This window comes from Pseudochaenichthys georgianus, chromosome 14 (genome assembly GCF_902827115.2).
Source record: "Pseudochaenichthys georgianus chromosome 14, fPseGeo1.2, whole genome shotgun sequence".
In the NCBI taxonomy this organism is placed as follows: Eukaryota; Metazoa; Chordata; class Actinopteri; order Perciformes; family Channichthyidae; genus Pseudochaenichthys; species Pseudochaenichthys georgianus.
Window position 1 is genome coordinate 31692818 of NC_047516.1, and position 21882 is coordinate 31714699.

The 21882-nt window shown below is 38.5% G+C and overlaps 1 protein-coding gene across 3 annotated transcripts in view; it reads left to right on the forward strand.

The window, feature by feature from the left end:
* ksr1a (kinase suppressor of ras 1a) overlaps nt 1–21656 on the forward strand; it is a 41396-nt gene extending 19740 nt beyond the window's left edge. The window contains exons 5-21 of one of the 3 annotated variants that reach the window (XM_034099558.2): nt 1729–1910; nt 2628–2697; nt 2822–2905; nt 3321–3382; nt 3477–3586; nt 4993–5161; nt 6087–6128; nt 6441–6489; nt 6886–6949; nt 7783–8052; nt 10375–10571; nt 13251–13347; nt 13626–13759; nt 14078–14209; nt 14308–14443; nt 15396–15529; nt 16701–21656. In XM_034099558.2, the coding sequence (XP_033955449.1) occupies nt 1729–1910; nt 2628–2697; nt 2822–2905; nt 3321–3382; nt 3477–3586; nt 4993–5161; nt 6087–6128; nt 6441–6489; nt 6886–6949; nt 7783–8052; nt 10375–10571; nt 13251–13347; nt 13626–13759; nt 14078–14209; nt 14308–14443; nt 15396–15529; nt 16701–16707 (1939 nt within the window). In that variant the 3' untranslated portion in view covers nt 16708–21656. The other 2 variants (XM_034099557.2, XM_034099559.2) reach the window with 2 other exon arrangements.
* The last annotated feature ends 226 nt before the right edge of the window (nt 21657–21882 follow it).

The following is a 21882-nucleotide window of genomic DNA, read 5'->3' on the forward strand; positions in this document are numbered from 1 at the left end:
GAACACAATACAGAAAAGGGAAAAACCCCGAAAACCTAATAGTTCCCCTTTTTAAAAAAATGCAAAAAAAATTGCAGTTAGTAACATTTTTTATCATGAATGCAGAAGTCTGAAAGCCTCCCAGTCTTTTTCACACCTCGGCCTTACACTGTTGTCTGCACAGACGCAGAGTCTTCCTGAGAAACACTCCCACTCCCTCCCTCTCTATCTCCCTCTTTTCCATGCTTCCACTTCCTGCCTGTTGCTCCTTTGCTCCGGCTGGATGAGAGGAGCTAATCCCTGCACAGATTCCCAGAGATTAAGACTCATGTCAAAACAGGAAGTCTTTCCCGGGACTAATGCTCAGAGGTGGCAAAACACACAAAATCTATCTCGCTCTTTATATTGTGATTAGATGCACATACACAAACAAGCCACATGTTTATCCATAATATCCTGTCTGTTTATGGAAAGCTTTGGTGAGAAAGAAAAAAGGCAAAGGCTGAAATAAATATGGCTGGCATGGATCCAATGCATCTAACACACAGAGACAATCCCACTACTTTTCCTGGTTTTGTACACTGCTTGGTATTTTACCATCTGAACAGAACTCATTATATAATTAGACAAATTGACTATTTAGATATATTATCACTTTCTATTACCAACATGTCCATAACGCATTCTAAACATACTTATATTGTGTTTATAATCTGTTATATCAGGCTTCTCTCCTCCCATTAGTTTACTTTTAATACATCTTGAATCATTAATAACATTTATTAATTTAAAAATAATTTGAAAGTCTTAAAAATGCTTAAACAGGAAAAGTGGGATTCAAAATAACCTTTTAATAATTCCATATAATGCAATACAATCATACTTTATACAGTATAGTGCAATTTAACTATGTTTTTACACGGCTCTTGAAAATGCAATTCAAGAGGTCTGCTATTCATTTCACGAGCTAACCGCTGCTAAGAAGAACAGGATCAAGAGACTATGTAGAGTCATATCAGTCCGCAGAAAGAAGTCACAACCAACATTCGTTTTCATCCATCAGAAAACACCATAGAATACTTTTTAAATAAAAAAATATATATTTGTGGAGAACATGGAACTTTGCATTTATGATACCAATTCATTACAGACATGGGTACAATAGAGATTGTTATTGTTAACTCAGTCACATGCAAATAAATGCTTGCTTGTGCCTTCCGTCCGGGTGTTAAGCTTGTCACCCTGTCCGTCCCGGGCCAAAGTTATTTAGGAACTCAACATGCCTCCATAGCCCTTACATAACCCTAACCCTAAACAGTCTGTGGACCAATTCCAAACCAACACCTACTCCCTCCCACTCCGTGACGGGTTAAACGCCGCCTGTAGTCACCCTCACAGCTGAAGGAGGCTCCTGCTTTAAGGTGGAGGTTGTAAACACTGCAGAAAGCTTTGGGACCAACTCCCCTCTCTCCGGCAGAAACAGGAAGCGTTCATTACCATGGTTTGGATTCGGCATCTCTCGGACAAAAAACAATAAATAGTAATTAGACTCCAACAATCTCAAGTATGTTTTTCTTTTTTTGTAAATGATCTTATATCTGATGTTTATTAGCTACTTGTTTTTGCAACAAACCCTGTAAATATACAAAAATAGGGGGTCAGTTTGGAATTGGGCCTGTGTGTTGAGGCTGCAGACCTGGGTTATTGTAAACTTTAAACCGGACCTGTTTTTGCTTTCTCTCTCTTCAGATGTATAAAGAAGAATAAGTTGTTACTGAATATGCAAGTTAATGGGAATGGATGTGAGGACTCTCCCTCCCGTTACCCTGTCATGTCTTCACGCACCCCGGGAGTCACCCCCTCTGCCACCACAGCCTCTTACACCCTGCCCGGCACCCCCACCCTGATGGAGGAGCACAGCAGCCATAAAAGTGAGTCGGGAGCATGCATCTTTTTTTAAATATGTGTATGATTGCTGAAAGTTAGTCTCGACTTGTTGACTTTTATTTGGATTGGATTATTCTTCTCATTTTTGTAGAATTTACCATCTACCCTTTCTGTCTCACGATAGTTGACAGAAATTCACGCCGTCTCATTTTTCCTGTAGTGATCTATTGCAACTTAAACTGAATGAAATGTACGTTAATTGTTGTGAAACGTAATTTGGATCTCTCTGTTTGTAAAGTTGACTTTGACTGACTGATTTGATTTCTAATCTGGCAATATATTTTTAGTTTTTCTCAATGGATAAGGTTAGTATTTTATATTTTTCTGCCTGTATCTATTTTAGTTTTCTATATTAATAACCCTTGTTTAAAGCATCACAAATAATCTGTTTTTATCCATTATGGTTTACAATAATAACAGGGACTAAATAAGCATAGTATGTTTAATTGGTTGGCAAAAATATGCTTTCATGTGGAAGTGTGTGTGTTTGAGCTCGATCTCAATCATTTCTATGTGAAATAAACGCTTCATAAATGTGTTTGAACTGCGTTCCAATGAGCACTTAACAATAGTTTTAATAGTTAAGTGCACAGTTTTTTAATGTGATTAACCACCGGGGTTATGACCAGTCTTTCTCTTCTCAAGCTTATACTCCCCTTCAATCTTTCTCCCCTTTTCCCCATCTCTTTTCCCCCGGCTAGATAACGTAGCAGGGCATCGCAACTCCCCACAAGCAGTGAGGAGGGACATCGGCCTCTCAGTCACACACAGGTAGATCTTTCTCTGACACTCAATGTCTTCTCCTCAACCTTATATCACCATGAAGCAAGCTGGGTTGTTGATCAAATATCAAATAAGTGGCAAGATTTAACAGCGTTTCTTGTGTTATCTGTAGGTTTTCAACAAAGTCCTGGCTGTCCCAAACATGTCAGGTGTGCCAGAAGAACATGATGTTTGGGGTGAAGTGCAAACACTGTCGGTGAGTTAGGGGCTTTCTATTCAACTCAAATATTAAATGTTTTTTATTGAGACAGAAGCATAAAGAATAAGGGAACGCAGGTCAAATCAGATTGTATTTACGTAGCCCAAATAAAAAATAGTAAAACATATAAAAGTTCTAGGAGGATGTTCAAGGCAAGCCTGAGTTTTTGTTTTTTTAAAGGAAGTCTTAGGCCTGCTATTAAATGTGGAGAGGACGTCTGCCTCCTAAACACAAACCTTTAACGGCTTTGTAAGCTAGGAGGAGAATTTTAAATGATATCCTGGATTTGACTGGGACTCAGTACAGAGCTGCCAATATAGGAGTGATATGATCCAGAACTCAATCATTAGTCATGAGTGCATTGAGTGGTTTTAGGTGCCATGTTTTGACATTCTGTGAACTTTCCTTTCAGGTTAAAGTGCCACAACAAATGCACCAAGGAAGCCCCTTCCTGCAGAATCTCCTTTCTACCAAGTAAGTTTATCCATTCAAAGTTGATGGAGGAAATGTGTTGTGCATGGCTGCACGCCAAGTACATTGTGTAATTTCATCTAAATTTGTCCTCCAGTCGCCAAAATTCGGAGGACCGAGTCGGTTCCGTCTGATATAAACAACCCTGTGGACCGGCCGCCAGAGGCACCACAGTTTGGCACTTTACCAAAGGCCATCACAAAAAAGGTAAAATAAATGTTTTGGGAGGCTTAGGAGTTCTGCAGTACATCACACAGTAGCACTATGTGTAGCACTTCATGACAAAACCATTGTGAAATCCTAAATTATGACACCGTAAAACAAGTGCTGTGAATCACTTCTGATTTCCTGATTTTATTTGAATTCACAAGATCTCCATTGTGAATCTATTAAAAAAGGGATATTTCACTTAGAATACTAATCTCAGATAAATAATGCTGTAAATTGTACAAAAAAAACCTTTTTACTTGGTGCATTTTCAACATATTAATGTAAAGAACTGACCCCAAAGTAGTTAAATGCAGTACATATGGCTTTGCTTTTGTTTAGCTCTAAATCTGTATTGGAAAATATTTGTTTACATCCAGCTCTAGGATACCTTATGTAAATTCATGAAGCCATAGCGCAGGACTCCAATAAAATCGCACACTAGAGTTCTATCTATGGCACTTGAACATTTGAATATATGTAAATTCACACCACATTTGACAGAATCCACATTCTGTTTTCTGGATGACCTCGCCTTATGACAACTCTACATGTGTTTGTTTGGGGAAGAAAATTATAATAATTGTAGTTATTTTACCATGGACCTTTCACCATCTACCCTTCATTACATTGTAAAGATTAGTGAAGCCCTCTTTATGATACATGGTTACACGGTCAAGAACTAGTCGCAATGCAACAGCATTATACAGACAAAGAGAAAACAAATGTAGTGAAAGCGGGAGGGCACAGGGAATAGCTTTGTAAAGAAAATAGCCCTCTTGTGAGTCATCCAATTTTAACGTTTTTGGTCAAAAACCTCAAATATTATTTAGAAAATAAAAGATAATGAGAGATAATTTTCAGAACATTTAAAAACAAAGAAAATGCAATTCTCAAGGTAGGAATTTAAAAAAGTCATTTGCAGGGGCTGTAATAATAATACCATACTAGAAACTAAAATAAGTACAAAGATCACAACACAATTTATTACAACATCATTTTACATTTTAAGTATAAATAAATCATTTTAAAGACACATTTTTTGTTCTAGCAATACACATTATTGGTAACTGAGGTAATGAAATCAGAATCAGTGATTAAGTGTGTGTAATCTGTAAGCAAAATATTCCTAAACTCCTATATCAATATATACAAAACTATACAAGAACAGGGTGTTCATTCAAATGATATTGTACAGCTGTTATACGTCATGCCAACCTAATAATTTTTTCGCGAATATAAATGTGTCTCTTCACCCTGAACGCCATCAAGCAATGCAATCCAGCACATACTCTTTGAAGTTTGAACAATCTAAACGTAATTTAAAACAAAGATTCAGCAGCTGTAGAAGTCATCCTAACTATCAACTCTGATCGTCTCGTTTGTGCCCCCCGCGCCCCCACCAGGACCATCCTCCGGTGCTGAACCAGCTGGACTCCAGCAGCAACCCGTCCTCCACCACCTCCTCCACCCCCTCCTCTCCAGCGCCCTTCCAGCAGAGCAACCCCCCAAGCGCCACTCCTCCACCCAACCCCTCGCCCAAGAACCACCGGGACAGCCGCTTCAACTTCCCAGGTGAGCCTCACTAACGTTGGGAAGCAGGAACTCAGATAGACAAACAACATTCCAGATGCACATCCTAAAACACGCATGCTAGGATAGTACTCTTACATTTTTCATTATAATACAGATGGTTTGTCTCCCTCAATCACCCAGTATTTAATAGTATGGGCTACAAACATCCTCCTCTTTCCCTTTCTCTCCATGTGTTACAGTTAGGTCAGACATTACAGTAAAAATATTTGTTGTAATGCACTTGTCAATTTTGAAGGTCTGGGTAATTTTGCTTCCATGATCTTTCAGACTAGGCGAAAGAAAACATCATTAAAAACAAATTTATTTACAAAATGTTGTCTAATGGCATCTTGACAGTATTCTATAATCACCAAAAGTTAGCATGAAGAAATGCCTCATTTGAAGATACAATTTCAGAAAGCTTTCATATTTTCATATTTAGCTGTAGTCTCTTACAATACATATATTTGTAAAGTATTACTTTTTTCTCATACCCTCAGCCACATACTGTATCCTCGATTCAGTAGCACTTACATAAAACATATATATATATATATTCTAAAGGTTTTTAAATTAATTTATCAATAATAGTTAGATTTTTCCAAAAATGTCTGTTTTTTTATAGCTGTTGACGATATTTCCTTATACATTTCTTCTGTAAAAACCTTTGACTCTTAATATGTCAGCAAATTGAAACAAGAAGGGTTATTTATTTAAACATTTCAGAAAACACTTTTATACAACGGGATAGTTTCCTGATGATATCCGTTAGTTAAAATGTTGTTCTTACTCACCTGTAGTGTCTCCTTTAAACACTGAAGAATGCTCTTCATTTGACAAAGTCTGTTAATCCAAAGCTTCTCTAACCAAAGGTCTCTCTCCCTGCCATGCTTGTCGGTCTTCCCTCTCTTTGTCTGTGCAAAAGCTGCCTGTTACTTTCAGCACAGGCAGCAGTTTATCTTCCCCGGTGAGTTGATGGTCCTAACGTTTCACACTGCACTGTGATTCTCCTTCTTCAGATCACATTACCCCGTAGATCTTCTCTCTGTATTCCGCATGTTTTCTTTTAAACTTGTAGCACCTTATCCATCTTCACTGCATGTTGACTCTTAACAGCCTTTTGACACCATCTGCTGGTGGAATGGGAATATTGCATGAACAGTGATATTCAGTGTGTTTTGGAGCATGAATCTTTCTCTGAGGAAAAGGGAGTAAACATGAAAAAAGATAACATTGTTGCCCCTCAATTCCTCCTAAACGTGGTTATTTCTCTTTACAGATGTCTCCAGTCCTGCTCATTTGCACCCTGATGTCCTCCGAGACACTGTGTAAGACAATAATATTATTTTTGTATTTATTCATTTAAAAGAGACAATGGACATTAATTAATATGACCACTTGAGTCCATCATGTAAATGTGCCAGATTAAGCAATGAAGACTAAAACATATATAAAAGCAAATAAGCCTATGGAAAAAAACACATGAGCACAGTTCAAACACATACACAAATTACAGCACATATGCACATTTAAAAGTACATTCATACAAACCAATAAACACACAACAGAAACACAAGCACAGATGAAAGCTAATAGACACAGACAATGAGAAAAATAATAATATAGCCCCTATTCCAGGTCATTAAAAGTTCACTCTGCAAAAACACAATTATTTGTTACTTTTTGTATGGATTCCCCCTTTTAATATCAGTTCTCTGTCACAGCAGTGAGATAGAGCCAGCAGCGGAGGACATACGATCTGAGCTAGTAGAAGATGAGGTTGAAGAGGTAACGTTCACAACACTGATCATCTTTGTAATCCACATATTCATTTGTATCTATTATTCCAGTGTTTTTTCAGTATTTTATCTGATTCTGTTTAGCTTATTCACGCACCACGTATCGTATGATGTATTGTTGGAGAAGCCTGAAACTCTTTGCCAAAACTGGAGCTAAGGTGCATTTGACATACAATGCCTTTGGACGAGTTGTAAATGTATTTGAGAAAACAACCGCTTTAATTCTGGTTTTATTGTCTGATAGTCTTTTCACCATATCTTGAGAGAGGAACATGTTCAAATCAGCTGTTTAATGCAAAGAGAGATGAAGGGTCCATTTTATTTCTACAAGTTGTGTTGCAGAGCCCTGATATTAATACATCAGTTCATACTTTCCATATTAATAACATACCTAGATTGAAAAAAAAACGTGTTTTCATATTTAGAAACGAGTAGGCCTACTGATATTGCAATTGAGATATACTTTTTTGATATTAAAGGGTGTGAGCTTTTTTTTTGAGGATCTCAGACTCAGAATGCCTTTATTCGTCCCACAGAGGGGAAATGTACATCTGTTACAACAGACAGCTTAATGTAAAATAAGAAGCATGTATAACAAAAAACGTAAGTTAAACAAAAAAGAAAATTACACAATTTGCAAAATATACATCTGTACCAAACTAATCTGTAAAATACTGCAATAATTAATATAGAATAATGTTTTTGTTTGCCTTTCCTAATTATCGCGCAAGCTGTGATTTCGATATTGCACTCATCCATAATATTGCAATTTTGAAAAAAAAGTCGATTAATTACGCAGCCCTAATCACCATTGTCTCACAGGAAGGAGAGGAGGAAATTGAAGTCGAAGATGAAGACCCTGAAGAGGAAGAGGATAACGAGGAAGATGAGAATGAAGGGGAGGACGATGAAGAGGACATCAGGATGAACATGGGATCGGACGGAGAGTGTGACGAGCTGGACGACCTGCCCAGCTCCCGGGGGAACCAATGGAAGAGCCCCATCTGCCGCAAGGCCAGCCAGACCAGCGTCTACCTGCAGGAGTGGGATATCCCCTTCGAACAGCTGGACCTCGGGGAACTCATTGGAAAGGTGAGGAATTGGACCCAGATGTTAAAGGTCACCTATTAGGCAAAATCCTCTTTTTCATTTCTTTTATACATCATGCATGCAAATTAGTCTCTTTTCGGCACCTCCCGCTTTTTTAATGCTGATTTGGGTGACTTGTGTAATTCATGGAGAGTTTTCGTTTGGGGGGGGGGGGGGGCGTCCGACTCACGGACTGACGGACAACTTCTCACTTCAAATTTTTTAAAGAAATCTAGACCGCAAAAGAATGAAACAAGAGTGCCTATTTTTCCTGGCCAAGGACAGGTTCCTTGAACACAACACGAGCGTTGCGTGTCATCACGTGGTGTATTGTTGACGGAGAGAACGCCGCTCCAGCACTTCAAATATTGCAGTACCCACGGTACGTCCACACAGCAGCTTTGAAAAAATCTTGGAGCTGGGCGTGTCTGAAAGCTTGGGGATTTTTTGCGACCAACAACCAATCACATGAATCTCCCGCCCCCGACATACAAAGCAAAAAACCCCGGGGATTTTATGCGAGCAATATATATATATATATATATATATATAAACTCCCCAAACAGGCGAAAGCCTACCAGTTTCACCCACTGTCTCTGCCACCTCCCTCCATGCCTGGTTCCTCCGGTTTGTATCCCGGTAAATAGTCTGGTATGCAAATCTGACAGTAGAAGCGCTAGCCAATCAAACCGCGTGTAAGCAGGGAGAACCAGACCGCAGTTCATTTCCTCATATTCCAAACGAGAAATTACGGTAGCAAATCACCCGGTTCTTTACGACCAGAACTATTAACGGGATAAACCGGAGGAACCAGGCATGGAGGGAGGTGGCAGAGACAGTGGGTGAAACTGGTAGGTTTTCGCCTGTTTGGGGAGTTTATATATATATATATATATATATATATTATATATATTGCTCGCATAAAATCCCCGGGGTTTTTTGCTTTGTATGTCGGGGGCGGGAGATTCATGTGATTGGTTGTTGGTCGCGTTGCTCGCAAAAAACCCCCAAGCTGTCAGACACGCCCAGCTCCAAGATTTGCAAGATTTTTGAAAAGCTGCTGTGTGGACGTACCGTAAGAAGCCGTACACACCGCAGTGTTTGCGTGGCTGTGTCTTTAGTTGTAAGCCCAGTGGCGATCTGTTGTTATTAGCATCTGGTTAGCTAGCTATGCTAACGAATATAAAGAGCTTTTTCTACAACCAGGTGGAAGATTGCTCTCTCCTGACAGACTGAGAGGCTCAAATAACCTCTGCTCAGTGAGGTTAAGGCACACCTTGATATGATCATTATAGTTATAAAAAAAAAAGAGACTAAATTAAAAACAGGTATAAAATACTATAAGACAGTAAAAAATAAAGTTGTTAAACATAACAAGAATACAGTTTAAAAGGGGATTGATTTGTAAAATATCCATAAAGAAAAAGAAATCTGCTTACAGTTCTGTTTCATATGGGTGTTGAGAGATGTATCCATAGATCTCTTCCTTTTGCTCTCAAAGTGTACCAGATTGATGCTTTTAACTTCAACATTTAAAAAAAATATCTTCCCAGGGGAGCATGCCCCCGGACCCCACTAGAGGAGGTTAGGTCCCCCCCCCCACACTTAAATGATGTGACATTTGCACACATCTTGTGTCCATATCTTTCTGTGTTGGTGGTCATGCCACAACCGTGCACATGCATACATGCGCGAGTCTTGGTAAGATATCTGGACTAAGAGGTTGCTTTTTCTTTGCACAGCATGAAAGAAAGGCCAAATGAATGGGCTGTGATTTTAGTTTTTTTTAAGCAGAGTTCAATAATTTGTATGGCCCTAGGAGCATGTTGAAAAAATTGAAATGGCCCTTGAGAGGAAAAAGGTTACCCACCCCTGCTGTAAATAATAATAAAAACCCTTGATTTATAACTTAACATCTCTGTCTCCTATTGATCTGAGTATATTATAAAGAATAGCCAGTTAATTGAAGCATTATAGCACAGGCCTTTGTCAGATGGTATATTAAGCTCTTTTTTTTCTCCTTCGAATAGTTATTTGTTATCTGTTTGGTATTTGGAACCAAACACTTCAGAGACATGTTTTGTATATCTGAGAACTATAACATATGGATGAAAACAGTACAATAGGGGACCTTTAAAGGGTAATTGAACGGTTTAAAAACTGTGCCTGTACGGCTTCTTTCTAACAGGTTGCCCATCTCTGTCACTTTTAGATGAGGCTCCGTGGGAATTGTAGTCTTTTATACTCTGTTGACTACAGACCTCACGATTAGGTGGCCTTTCTTATAAAAACTAAATAGTGGCTCTAACATGCTGTGTTGTTCAGGGCCGCTGGGGCAAAGTGCACAAAGGGCGGTGGCACGGAGAGGTGGCCATCCGGCTGCTGGAGATCGACGGGAACAACCAGGACCATCTGAAGCTCTTCAAGAAGGAGGTGATGAACTACAGACAGACCCGGCACGAGAACGTGGTCCTCTTCATGGGGGCCTGCATGGCCCCCCCCCACCTGGCCATCATCACGAGGTGAGAGCAGGAACATCGGACGCACCTCTAAGATGATTTTAACCCAAGAGCTTGGTATCAATATGGATTGATTCCAAGTCCAACGACCTAATATCATTGTTGCCTATCCTCATCTTTAAAACTCACTTTTATTTTGAACATGGGGACATCTGTCTTAAAAGTGCACTTCCTTCCCTAAAAATGCTTACACGTGAGATACTGAATGTGGCCTTTAATACTAGAGTCGATATAAATGCAACTGGTGTGTTTAATGTAAGTACTGTATGATGCTGTCTGCCAGGTTGGGGGGTTGTAAAACACATTTTTAATCAGTAACCTAATCTGAGTATCAATTAAAAAAGTAATGTGACCTGATTACTTTCCGTTACTTTTGGATTACCTCAATATAAAATGCAAATAGATACAAGAGAAAATAAATATCTATAAGATGTTGAAATGTATTATGTAACAGAAAAATGTAACCCTAGAAAAGAAGAAACCAAGATATTTAGGATCAGAAATTATTTTATTTATAGGAAATCCTGCCTTTCATGAAGCACATTCAGGCAGTAGCCTCTACACCAGCGTTTCTCAAAGTGTGGGGCCCGCCCCACTGGTGGGGCGCAGAGATGTGATGGGTGGGTCGCGAATGGACGCGATGAACGGGAGATTATTCTTTTATTTTTTAATAAACTTTTTAGACCTCAGGCCGGAATCGAACCTGGGTCCTCGCGGGCGGTAGTGGACTGTTACAGCCGGAGCCCTGGATTCCACCGGGTCCGTCTGCGCCGCGGCATTCACAGCGATCACGGCCACTCTAGTCAATGGGTGCTATTCCACCAGACGCAGCGTGTTACGGCTAGAAGCGTCCCAAAAGCGTCTCGCCGCTGGGCTCCGCTAAAAATAGAATGCAAGTCTATTTTCAACGCGAGTCGTTGCATAGTGCCGGGCAGGAAGTGGACCGGTCAGAGCATCCAGTCAAACCCCAAAATAAACTCATTTTGCAGACCCTATCCCTCCGTAGTCTTTCAAGTACGAGGAGAAATGCCAGCATTCTCCTCTGGTTTACAGGCACTGTGTACATTATATATATAGAATAATTATGATGATTAATGCATTTTTTTACCACTAAAATACAGCAACACATCTTTGATTCATGTCGTTTACAAAGTAGCCTGTCCAGGAAATATGCCCAAATCAACAAAAACTGCGAGCCGGCACACGCCCGGTGGGTTATGACGCTGGAAGAGGTCGGACCAAAACCGCGGCGCAGACTGACCCGGTGGAATCCCGGGGGGAGACTCGCAATGGCGGTGGACTTTCACAGAGCCGGAGCCGCCGCAGCTTCGCAACGGCGGGTGTTTGCGGCGGAGGATACCGCGCGCAGCGGCGCTGTGAAAGTCCACGGCCCACCTATGCCAGAGCCAGCGGGCCACCAAAGGCAAGAGCCCACCAACGGCAGCGGCCCACCGGGAAAAGTCCAGAATCTCCCGATGGCCAATCTGAGCCTGCTCACACACACACACCTGAAACCATTGGGCAGAGAGCTGTGCACATTCTTCTTCCCTTCGCCACATCTTATCTCTGTGAAATGGGTTTTTCAGCTGTTGCAACACTGAAAACCAAATACAGATCTAGGCTCAATATTGAGTATGACTTGAGAGTGGCATTATCAATCCTGCAACCACGTTTTGAAAAGATGTGCAGTGCAAAACAGGCTCATTGCAGTCACTAATAATCCAGTGATGAGACTCATGCATTCAATTGGTCATTAGCATTGCTGAATATATTTCGAGAATGTATGAATGTATTGATTTGTTATTGATTTTCTCTATTTTGAACTGATGTTATTGATGTTATTTGTTATTATTGACTGATATTATTTGTTATTGATTTTATTTGTTATTATTGACTGATGTTATTTGTTTTAGGATGTAGAACTTGACGTTATTTAATAAATACATTTAACAATTTTAATCTTGGCCTGATAACACAATTGCATTCCCTTTTTCTATATTGTTGGAACTCAGCCCATTTGAGACAAGGATTGACACCATTGCACTTTTATTTTCTATATTTCTGAACTGTTATTTGTTATTGATTTTCTCTGTTTTTGAACTGATGTTATTTGTTATAGATATATTGTTATAGAACGATACATTTGACAATTTTAACCTTGGCCTACCATTTGATTGGAGCGATGAGGGACAGGTGGGGCTTGAAAAGGCCCACCTGTTCAAAGTGGGGAATGACAGAAAAAGTTTGAGAACCACTGCTCTACACCAACACTGAAACACATGAGCACGTACTACAGTTTAAAAAAGCAGAAATAAAATCTGAGCTGATAGAAAATGATCAGTTTTAGTTTAATACACACAGTTAAGTTCACACACTACTAAAGGACCAAAGAAAGTGAAAACCATAAAGCAGATTCAGGCAGTAGGAGTATATATTCACACTTAAAGTATTAGCCTACAGAACAGTACAGCTTACAGAGAAGAGATACAATCTGATCATTTTACAACAAACACTTTATGCTCTTTTTAGCTATTTATTTAGTATATTAGGGTAAACATTGTGATATAGGCAAATATTATATCATTGTCCAAATAATTGATCTAATATTGTAATGTGATATTACCCCTACCAAATAAACGTTTCTTATTTTAAATTGAATCTTTTCTTCTTCTTTTTCCACAGTTTCTGCAAAGGGAGAACACTGTATTCAGTTGTTCGAGACACTAAAACCACTTTGGATATTAATAAGACCAGACAAATTGCTCAGGAGATTGTAAAGGTAAGGTTTCTTCTATATCTATTATCAGAACACATATTGATGCATTTGTAATCATTCAAGCACAACAAATGTCAAAGCCACATTTGATGTCCACAAGCGGCTAAATATTTTCACTCTAAGAAACAGGAAATCCGTATATAAAGCCAAATATGTTAAATTGCCGATTGATGTATGGTTTATGTTTCATTTTAAAAGAGCAAGTTGTCGGCATTAAAAAGCCATTCCGCAGACAAATAGGACTATAATAATTTATAACGGTCGTTTGTCTTCCAACGCAGGGAATGGGCTATCTGCACGCTAAAGGCATTGTTCACAAAGACTTGAAGTCGAAGAACGTTTTTCATGACACCAATAAAGTCATAATCACTGACTTCGGGCTGTTTGGGATCTCTGGAGTGGTTCAGGAGGGGAGGTAAGAAACTCTAGAGGCCTTAAAAACACAAAGTGACACAGAGAGCTCTTCACACCGCACTGCCATTACCTGGAGAGATGCAGTGATTTGTAATAATTCCTGAGTCCTGCAGGCAGTTCACTTGAAAGCTACTCTTTTTCTCCTGATTGTAAAATTGGAGAAGAAAAGAAACACTCCCTTTGCTTCATGAATAGCTTTTGTACACAGGAATTGGAGGTGGACTACATTTAGTTAATGTCTTTTCCACTCTAGTTAATGATCAGATTTTCCACTCCATTTGATTTGTTTCTGACAAATGTGTACCCGTTTTTTTTCCAGGCGTGAGAACAAACTCAAACTTCCACATGGCTGGATTTGTTACCTCGCCCCGGAGATTGTGCGCAGGATGAGCCCGGGTAACAACGAGGACCAACTTCCTTTTTCCACCTCGGCAGATGTGTACGCCTTTGGGTGAGTTCTGCACACTCGGTCACACCTGCGTCTGTCTGAGAGCTTACGGGACAGATGAATCATTCTTCTTCATTTCCCCCCTCCCTCCTTCCTTTCAGCACCATTTGGTACGAGCTTCAAGCAAGGGACTGGCCAATCACCAACCAGCATGTGGAAGCTACCATCTGGCAGGTGGGCAGCGGAGAGGGCATTAAGAAGGTCCTGGCGGAAATTAGCCTCGGCAAGGAGGTCTCTGTGAGTACAAACACAAACTGTGACACTGAGACAGGTTCATGATTATTCTGCTTATATCAGTCACCTGTGCTCTGGTGATGCAGAAAGATGTGGATGTTGTAAAAACGTTTAAGATCTATCATCATCATCTGTTTTTGGAAGGGAATTTGTTGTTGGAAAACTTAAACAGATAACATTTTCAAAGGTCAAAGTCACGGTGACCGGTCACAAAACACGTAATAACTCAATCATTCATTCTCTTATTGAAAACAAAATTCAAACAAATGTCTAATAGGTTCAAATGATCAAGTGATAAACAGACATGGATATATGTAATTCAACTTGACTGGTCCGAGGCATACAACCATTAGGTGGAAATTCTACTTTTTTAAATGTATTTTATTTTTTAAATTGGTGCAAAACAAAACCGTACCAACTTTAAATTGAAAACAATAATGGGAGAAGTCACTTCAATGTGTAAAAGGGGGAAAAAGGAAAGAAAAAAGGGGTAATATATACATTTGTTATAGAAGCATCTTAACACATGCATTTAAACGTCAATCAATGTATCACTTATGATCTAGTATGAATCAACCTAACATTATAATTTACCAAGGCTTGCCCACATATTGTCTCTGACCCCACCCATGTCCTAAATAGTTCATATGACTTATTGCCATCAAATCGGAGATACAGGGTCCCACGATTTAATCAAGTTAGACTGAAGCACTCTATTGTTCACCAGTACCTTATCTTAACATGTTGTTTTTAGTGATTGTAATGTTCCGTTATAGATCTGTTTCTGGGTTTCCAGTCTAATAATTTGTCCTTGTTGACGTTGCATATAAGGTTTCTATCTGAATGTCAGACTTGGTCTGAAAATAAAGTATCATGGTATCATATGGTATGGTCCAGAGCCACAAAGTGTGTGTCCTTCAGCGGGGGCATCTTCTCAAAGTGTTCTGTGTCTCAGGAGATTCTGTCTGCCTGCTGGGCGTACGACCTGAGGGACCGCCCCCCCTTCACCCAGCTGGCCGACATGCTGGAGAAGCTGCCCAAACTCAACCGCCGGCTCTCACACCCCGGACACTTCTGGAAGTCTGCAGAGTACGTATCCAACAATTAAGGACGATGAGAAGAGACTAGAAGTGTGAAACCAGAAAAGATATCTCACATATTCGTATATCTTCTGTTTGCTTGTGGTACATCGGCTCCTCAGTGATGAGCCTTAGGGTTAACGGTTAGAGTTACAGTCTTATTTGGTAAATAACATCAGTTACATAGGTTTGAAATAATTTATAATTCCTTTTTAACCTCGCTCTCTAATGGAATGTGAACATTGTGGTTTAAATATGTCGATGTGAATTGTAAAGTTTGATTTATTCACTGTCACACAAGACTCCTGATTATTGTCACTTGAGGGAAAAGTGTTGCATTATTATTTCTCACATGTTGTCATCATATATGTGTGTTAATCCTGTAATTTGCTGCACCAGCTATTTCACTTTAATGTACGCATTCATTTACAACTTTACATCATGTTTCCCACCGGTTTTCCACTTCTTATTTATGATTTGATTTCTCACAAACCGCTAATCATTTTCTACTTCGAGTCTACCATTTTAAAAACATTTTTAAAACCAGCAGTGAAGGCTTCACTATCAATCCTAGTTAAATGTCAGTTTTGATTATCTGTATGATGGGAGAAATACAAGCTTGTTTTCTTTGCGATGTGAAAATAAATATAGCTTTTCATGCACTGGTCAATATTGGGTTATTGTAGTTGCATAACGTATTCTTTTGTGGAAAGAAAACATCCAAAAACACATTTGTATGGAAATATTTTGACTCCAAGATGTTAGTCAAATGAAACCAGCTTTTTGAACATCTTGTGATTATATTTCTGTTCTGGAAAAGCATGAAAATGTGAACATATTTAACAAGATAATAGGTCATTTCAATATTTAAAACTTCAGTAAACTTGAATGTAAAAATGTTATTTACCGGTAGTGTCCCCTTAAGAGAAATACAAACTACTTAACTTAAATCTTCATAAAATGATGAAGTGAATCTTTAAAAAACTGTAACAGCTAGCTTTTCACGAAGTATAATCCCTTAACTAATCTGTGTGTATGTAATATCCTGCTGCTTTACAATGATGCTTTCTGTACTGTATCACTTTCACTAACTGTCTAACGTTGTGTTTCCCTTTGCTCTTTTCTCTCTTTTATTATTTTATTCTCTCTTTTAATTTTTTTATTTCTCTTTTCTTCTCCAGGTTGTAGCAGTCACCCTGAAACATAAGCAATGCAAAACAAAGCCTGGGTCTGCCTTGCATGCTCCTGTATCCTTAACTCTTACAGGATTGATTAAAGCATTGCCTGAAAACAGACTCCGCTTTCCACTAACCCGCAGTCTGATCTTCCATGTCTAACCTTTTTTCTCGTCGGGGGGAAGAGAGGACCGGTGGAGCGAGGTGTGTTGGAGGGGGGGGGGGGGACAGCTGTTGTCCTTCACGCTTTCCCTCCCCCCCTTCTTTCGTCTAATATCTCTTTGTTCTATGATGTTGTTCCGGGACTCTGAATAACTGGCTTGTGGTGTCTGTGCTGACTGACTGCTGTGTCTGCTCACCTTCTCTGTGCTGCTGTGATGTGGTTGTTCTCACATGGCCTCCTGTTACCCTCTGAAACACACACACACACACACACACACACACACACACACACACGCAACATTAAAAGGACCCTACTATAAAATGGACCACTTAATTTATCAGTGTTTACACTTGCAGGCTGAGTGATGTTCTCAAAGCCTCCCTATCTCACTTTTTATTGGTTGTGCTGAGACCGTCACCAGCCAATGAGGAAATAAACATAATACGCACTTTGTCAACAGGAGCAAAAAATAACTCTTTTTGTTGTTTTCTTCGGTTTGGAATAATCATATTTGCAGTGTTTTCTTTGGTAACACTTTCAACTGTGCCACTTCTACGATGCATTATAAACATACTTCCAATTTGTTACAAGCTGCTTAAATCACTGTTTAATTATAGTTTTAAGCACTTGTAGATTTCCGTAATGCTTTATAACAATAGTATTAACATGTAAAGCATTTTTTAATGACTTAGATTAGAAGGTCATGTATCAGCAATACGTTACATAATTGTTTCTCGCTGATTGTGTTTTTGTACCAGTGTATTATATCTATTATACTTTGTAATACATTTAAAAAAATATATAAGGAATATTAATCTTTTTATAATGCATTATAATTGTTGATAATGCATTAGAATGTGATTTTTATTTTTTTTATTTGATCAGGTTTATTTAGAATGTGTAAAACAATAATACAAAAATGTAACATGAGAATTATTATACAATACAAAAAATAAGCAGTGTCAAATTGATATACAAAAATATTACTCTACTTAATTACACATCTGGAAAGAAGTTTACACTTATTTAATCCCACCCCTTCTCCCAAAAACTAAATTATTAAGATATATAGATATGGTTATTATTATTTTTTAAATTGACAAACATCATAATGTGTAATTCGTGGCACAATTCAAACGGGATCGAAAGATAATCTTTCTCTCTCCATTGACTTCAATACATACTTTTTCCGAAATAAGATCCCATGGAGCTCCCCCAGAAAGGGAGGGACTTCGCCTCTCTAGGCAAGGCAAGGCAAGTTTATTTATATAGCACCTTTCAACACAAGGCAATTCAAAGTGCTTTACAAAAAACGAAAGACATTAAGAAAATGGCATTTAAAATCAGTCATTAAAAAGAAAAGATAATAAAAGAAACATTAAAAGAAAAAAATACATGGATAAAAGTTACAGTGCAGTCTAAGATGTGAATAGTTCAATTAAAAGCAGCGGCAAAAAGAAAAGTCTTTAGTCTGGATTTAAAAGTAGTCAGAGTTGCAGCGGACCTGCAGGTTTCTGGGAGTTTGTTCCAGATATTTGGAGCATAATAACTGAACGCTGCTTTACCATGTTTAGTTCTGACTCTGGGGACAGAAAGCTGACCAGTCCCTGAAGACCTGAGAGATCTGGATGGTTCATAATTTAGCAGGAGGTCAGAAATGTATTTTGGGCCTAAACCATTCAAAGCTTTATAAACCAGCCACAGTATTTTGAAATATATTCTTTGACACACAGGAAGCCAGTGAAAAGACTTCAGAACAGGAATGATGTGATCCACTTTCTTAGTGTTAGAGGGCTCGAGCAGCGGCATTCTGAATCAGCTGCAGCTTTCTAATAGATTGTTTTAATGAGACCTGCAAAGACACCATTACAGTAGTCCAGTCTACTGAAGATAAAAGCATGGACAAGTTTTTCCAAATCCTGCTGTGACATTAGTCTTTTAATCCTAGATATATTCTTTAGGTGATAGTAGGCTGATTATGTGACTGTTGAAACTCAGGTCAGAGTCCATGACTACACCTAGATTTCTGGCTTTATCTGTTGTTTTGAACATTGCAGACTGAAGCTCAGCGCTAACTTTTATACGTTCTGCCTTGGCTCCAAAAACCATTACCTCAGTTTTATCTTTGTTTAATTGGAGAAAGTTCTGACACATCCAGTCATTGATTTGTTCAATGCACTTACTCAGTGTTTGAATTGGAGCATAGTCTCCTTGTGAAATTGTTACGTAAATGTGTGTGTCATCCGCATAGCTATGGTAACTTATTTAGTTGTTCATTATCTGAGCCAGTGGTAGCATGTAGATGTTAAAGAGAAGAGGCCCCAAGATGGAGCCTTGAGGTACCCCACATGTCATATTTGTCAACTCAGATGTGTATTGACCTATAGAAACAAAGTTGTTTCTGTCCTTTAGGTAGGATTCAAAGCAATTTAGAACTGTTTTCGAAAGTCCCACCCATTTTTCCAGTCGGTCTAGTAATATGTTGTGGTCAACCGTGTCAAACGCAGCCCTGAGATCTAATAATACTAACACTGAAGTTCTGCCACTGTCTGTGTTTAACTGGATGTCATTGAAGACCTTTACAAGAGCAGTCTCAGTGCTGTGGTTTGGACGAAAGCCTGACTGGAACACAGCGAAACAACTATTTAAATGCAAGAAATTACTCAACTGTTGAAAAACAACTTTTTCAATGATTGTACCTAGAAATGGCAGGTTTATATGGGCCTGTAATTGTTCATTACTGAAGCATCTAGATTATTCTTTTTTAAGAGCGGTTTAATGACTGCAGTTTTCAGGGCCTGTGGAAAAATACCTGAGTGAAGAGATTTGTTTGCTATATGAAGTAGATCTGAGGCCATGCAAGGCAAAACATATTTGAAACATCCTGTTGGAATAATATCAAGGCAGCAGGAGGAGGATTTCAGAAGTTGGATAATGTCCTCTAGGTTTTTATCATTAATCTGATGGAATTGTGTCATGGTGTTTGAATTGATATTAGGTGGACATAGGGACAACACATTTGCTGTACCTGATGCAGAGGCACTGACTGCTTGTCTGATTTTCTGAATTTTGTCAGTGAAAAAGGAGGCAAAATCATTGCACGCCCTGGTGGATAGAAGTTCAGAGGCTACTGACACCGGGGGTTTAGTTAGTCTGTCGACGGTAGCAAACAAGGCACGTGCATTGTTTTTGTTTTTGGTAATGATGTCAGAGAAGAAAGACTGTCGTGCGTTTTTCAATTCCAAATTATAAAGGCCAAGTCTCTCTTTATAGATTTCAAAGTGAATCTGGAGATTTGTTTTTCGCCACCTACGTTCAGCTTTTCGACATTCTCTTTTTTCTGTTTTCACGGTCATGGCCTTTCTCCATGGAGATATTTTCTTCCCAGTCACTTCCTTTACCTTAGTTGGAGCAATGGCATCTATAACATTTTTAATTTTTGAATTAAAATGATCTACTAGCTCATTTACTGAGATGTTAGCAGGGGCAAGTGTGGAAGAAAAATTCTGAGTAAACATTTCCCTAGTATTTTCAGTTAAATATCGCTTTGTGGTTATCTCTATAACCTTTAACAAGATGTTGTGACAATCAGGCTTGTTGTTTTCTCTGTAGTTTTGCTGTCAGGCAAACAAACAACCGAACCCAGCTGGAAACATAATCTAAAATGTCCAAGTGACCAGAAATTATTAATTATTATGAAACTTGACCTTAGAAGTCATTATGAAATGTTTTATTTTAAGTGATATTTGTTGTTAAAAATAATGTTTTTGTATATTTATGAAAACTTATAACTATGAGTATATAGTGGTATAAGCAGTTAAGGTATTACAAGTATGTGTATAATGCATTAAGAACATGGGCATCATGGAAAGTGCTTCCTTTTCTTTTTTTATCTTCAAAAGGGTCTCAGAGAGTTGGACAGTGTGATATGCTCATTTGTATGTTGTCATTTTTGGAGTATAACCTGGTAAATTCACTGTTATTTGGATGCATTTGAAAACGGGGCACTGATGAGGAATTCTGTTTCCGGAAATGAAAAGACACAAGGGAAATATTCCTTTCATAATTCCTAATCCACATGGGAATAGAATAATGCTGGCTTTTTGTGATAAATGACTTTTTTAATAATATCATCCATTGAAGTGTAAAGTGCACCTTATACAAATATGACTTAAGAAAGATCCTTCTTCAAGAAGTTGAGTGATTTCATTCTCTGCGCAAAGGGAAAAATGAATCAGGAACCTGGCGCTGAAGTGTCCTATATCTTCCCAGAACATTACCTCTTGTACGCGTTTGTGTATGCTCTTTGTGATTGCAGGCTTCAGGTCGCGTGCTGGAATTTATTTGGTGTGTGTGTCTCTGTGTGTGTCTCTGTGTGTGCGTGCAAGTGTGACTAAGGTGAGCTTATTGTGTTGAATTCCATAGGGTTGATTTTGTGGAAGACTGCATTAAATGTTGTGTTGCAAATCCAATGGTATGTAATGTAAATACATTATTTAATGTACAGCAAATGAACATGTTTCTTCTAATATTTGTAAAAACATTTTATATATAAAATACATCACAATGTTTTGGAATAGGTACTGCTATGGCTACTACAGATGTAAATATATTTATATTTTTTTCATGTATATAATACTGTTTAAAAGCTGTACATTTTTTTTAGAATGGGCCTACATGTTTTTTTATGTTATTGTAAAAATTCATATTTTTGTATTGCATGTGACTACCATTCTGTACACACAGTTTCTGTTTTCATCCAATAAAGACAATAAAATGAGGCTTGTCATGTAACAATACAGTGGACTTTGTTTTTATTTTACTCAAATACAATGCATTTAATTTGATTATTTTCAAATTATACTATACTGTAAAACTAACTTTAGTTTTCTAGGCTTACTTTAAAAAATGAGATGACTAAATACATTACATTGTTAGATTTTACATGTGTGTACTTGGTGTTTACAGCGTATACAGATTAATTATACGAAGTAATCCTTAGCTTGTACTGAGATCTCACTCAGG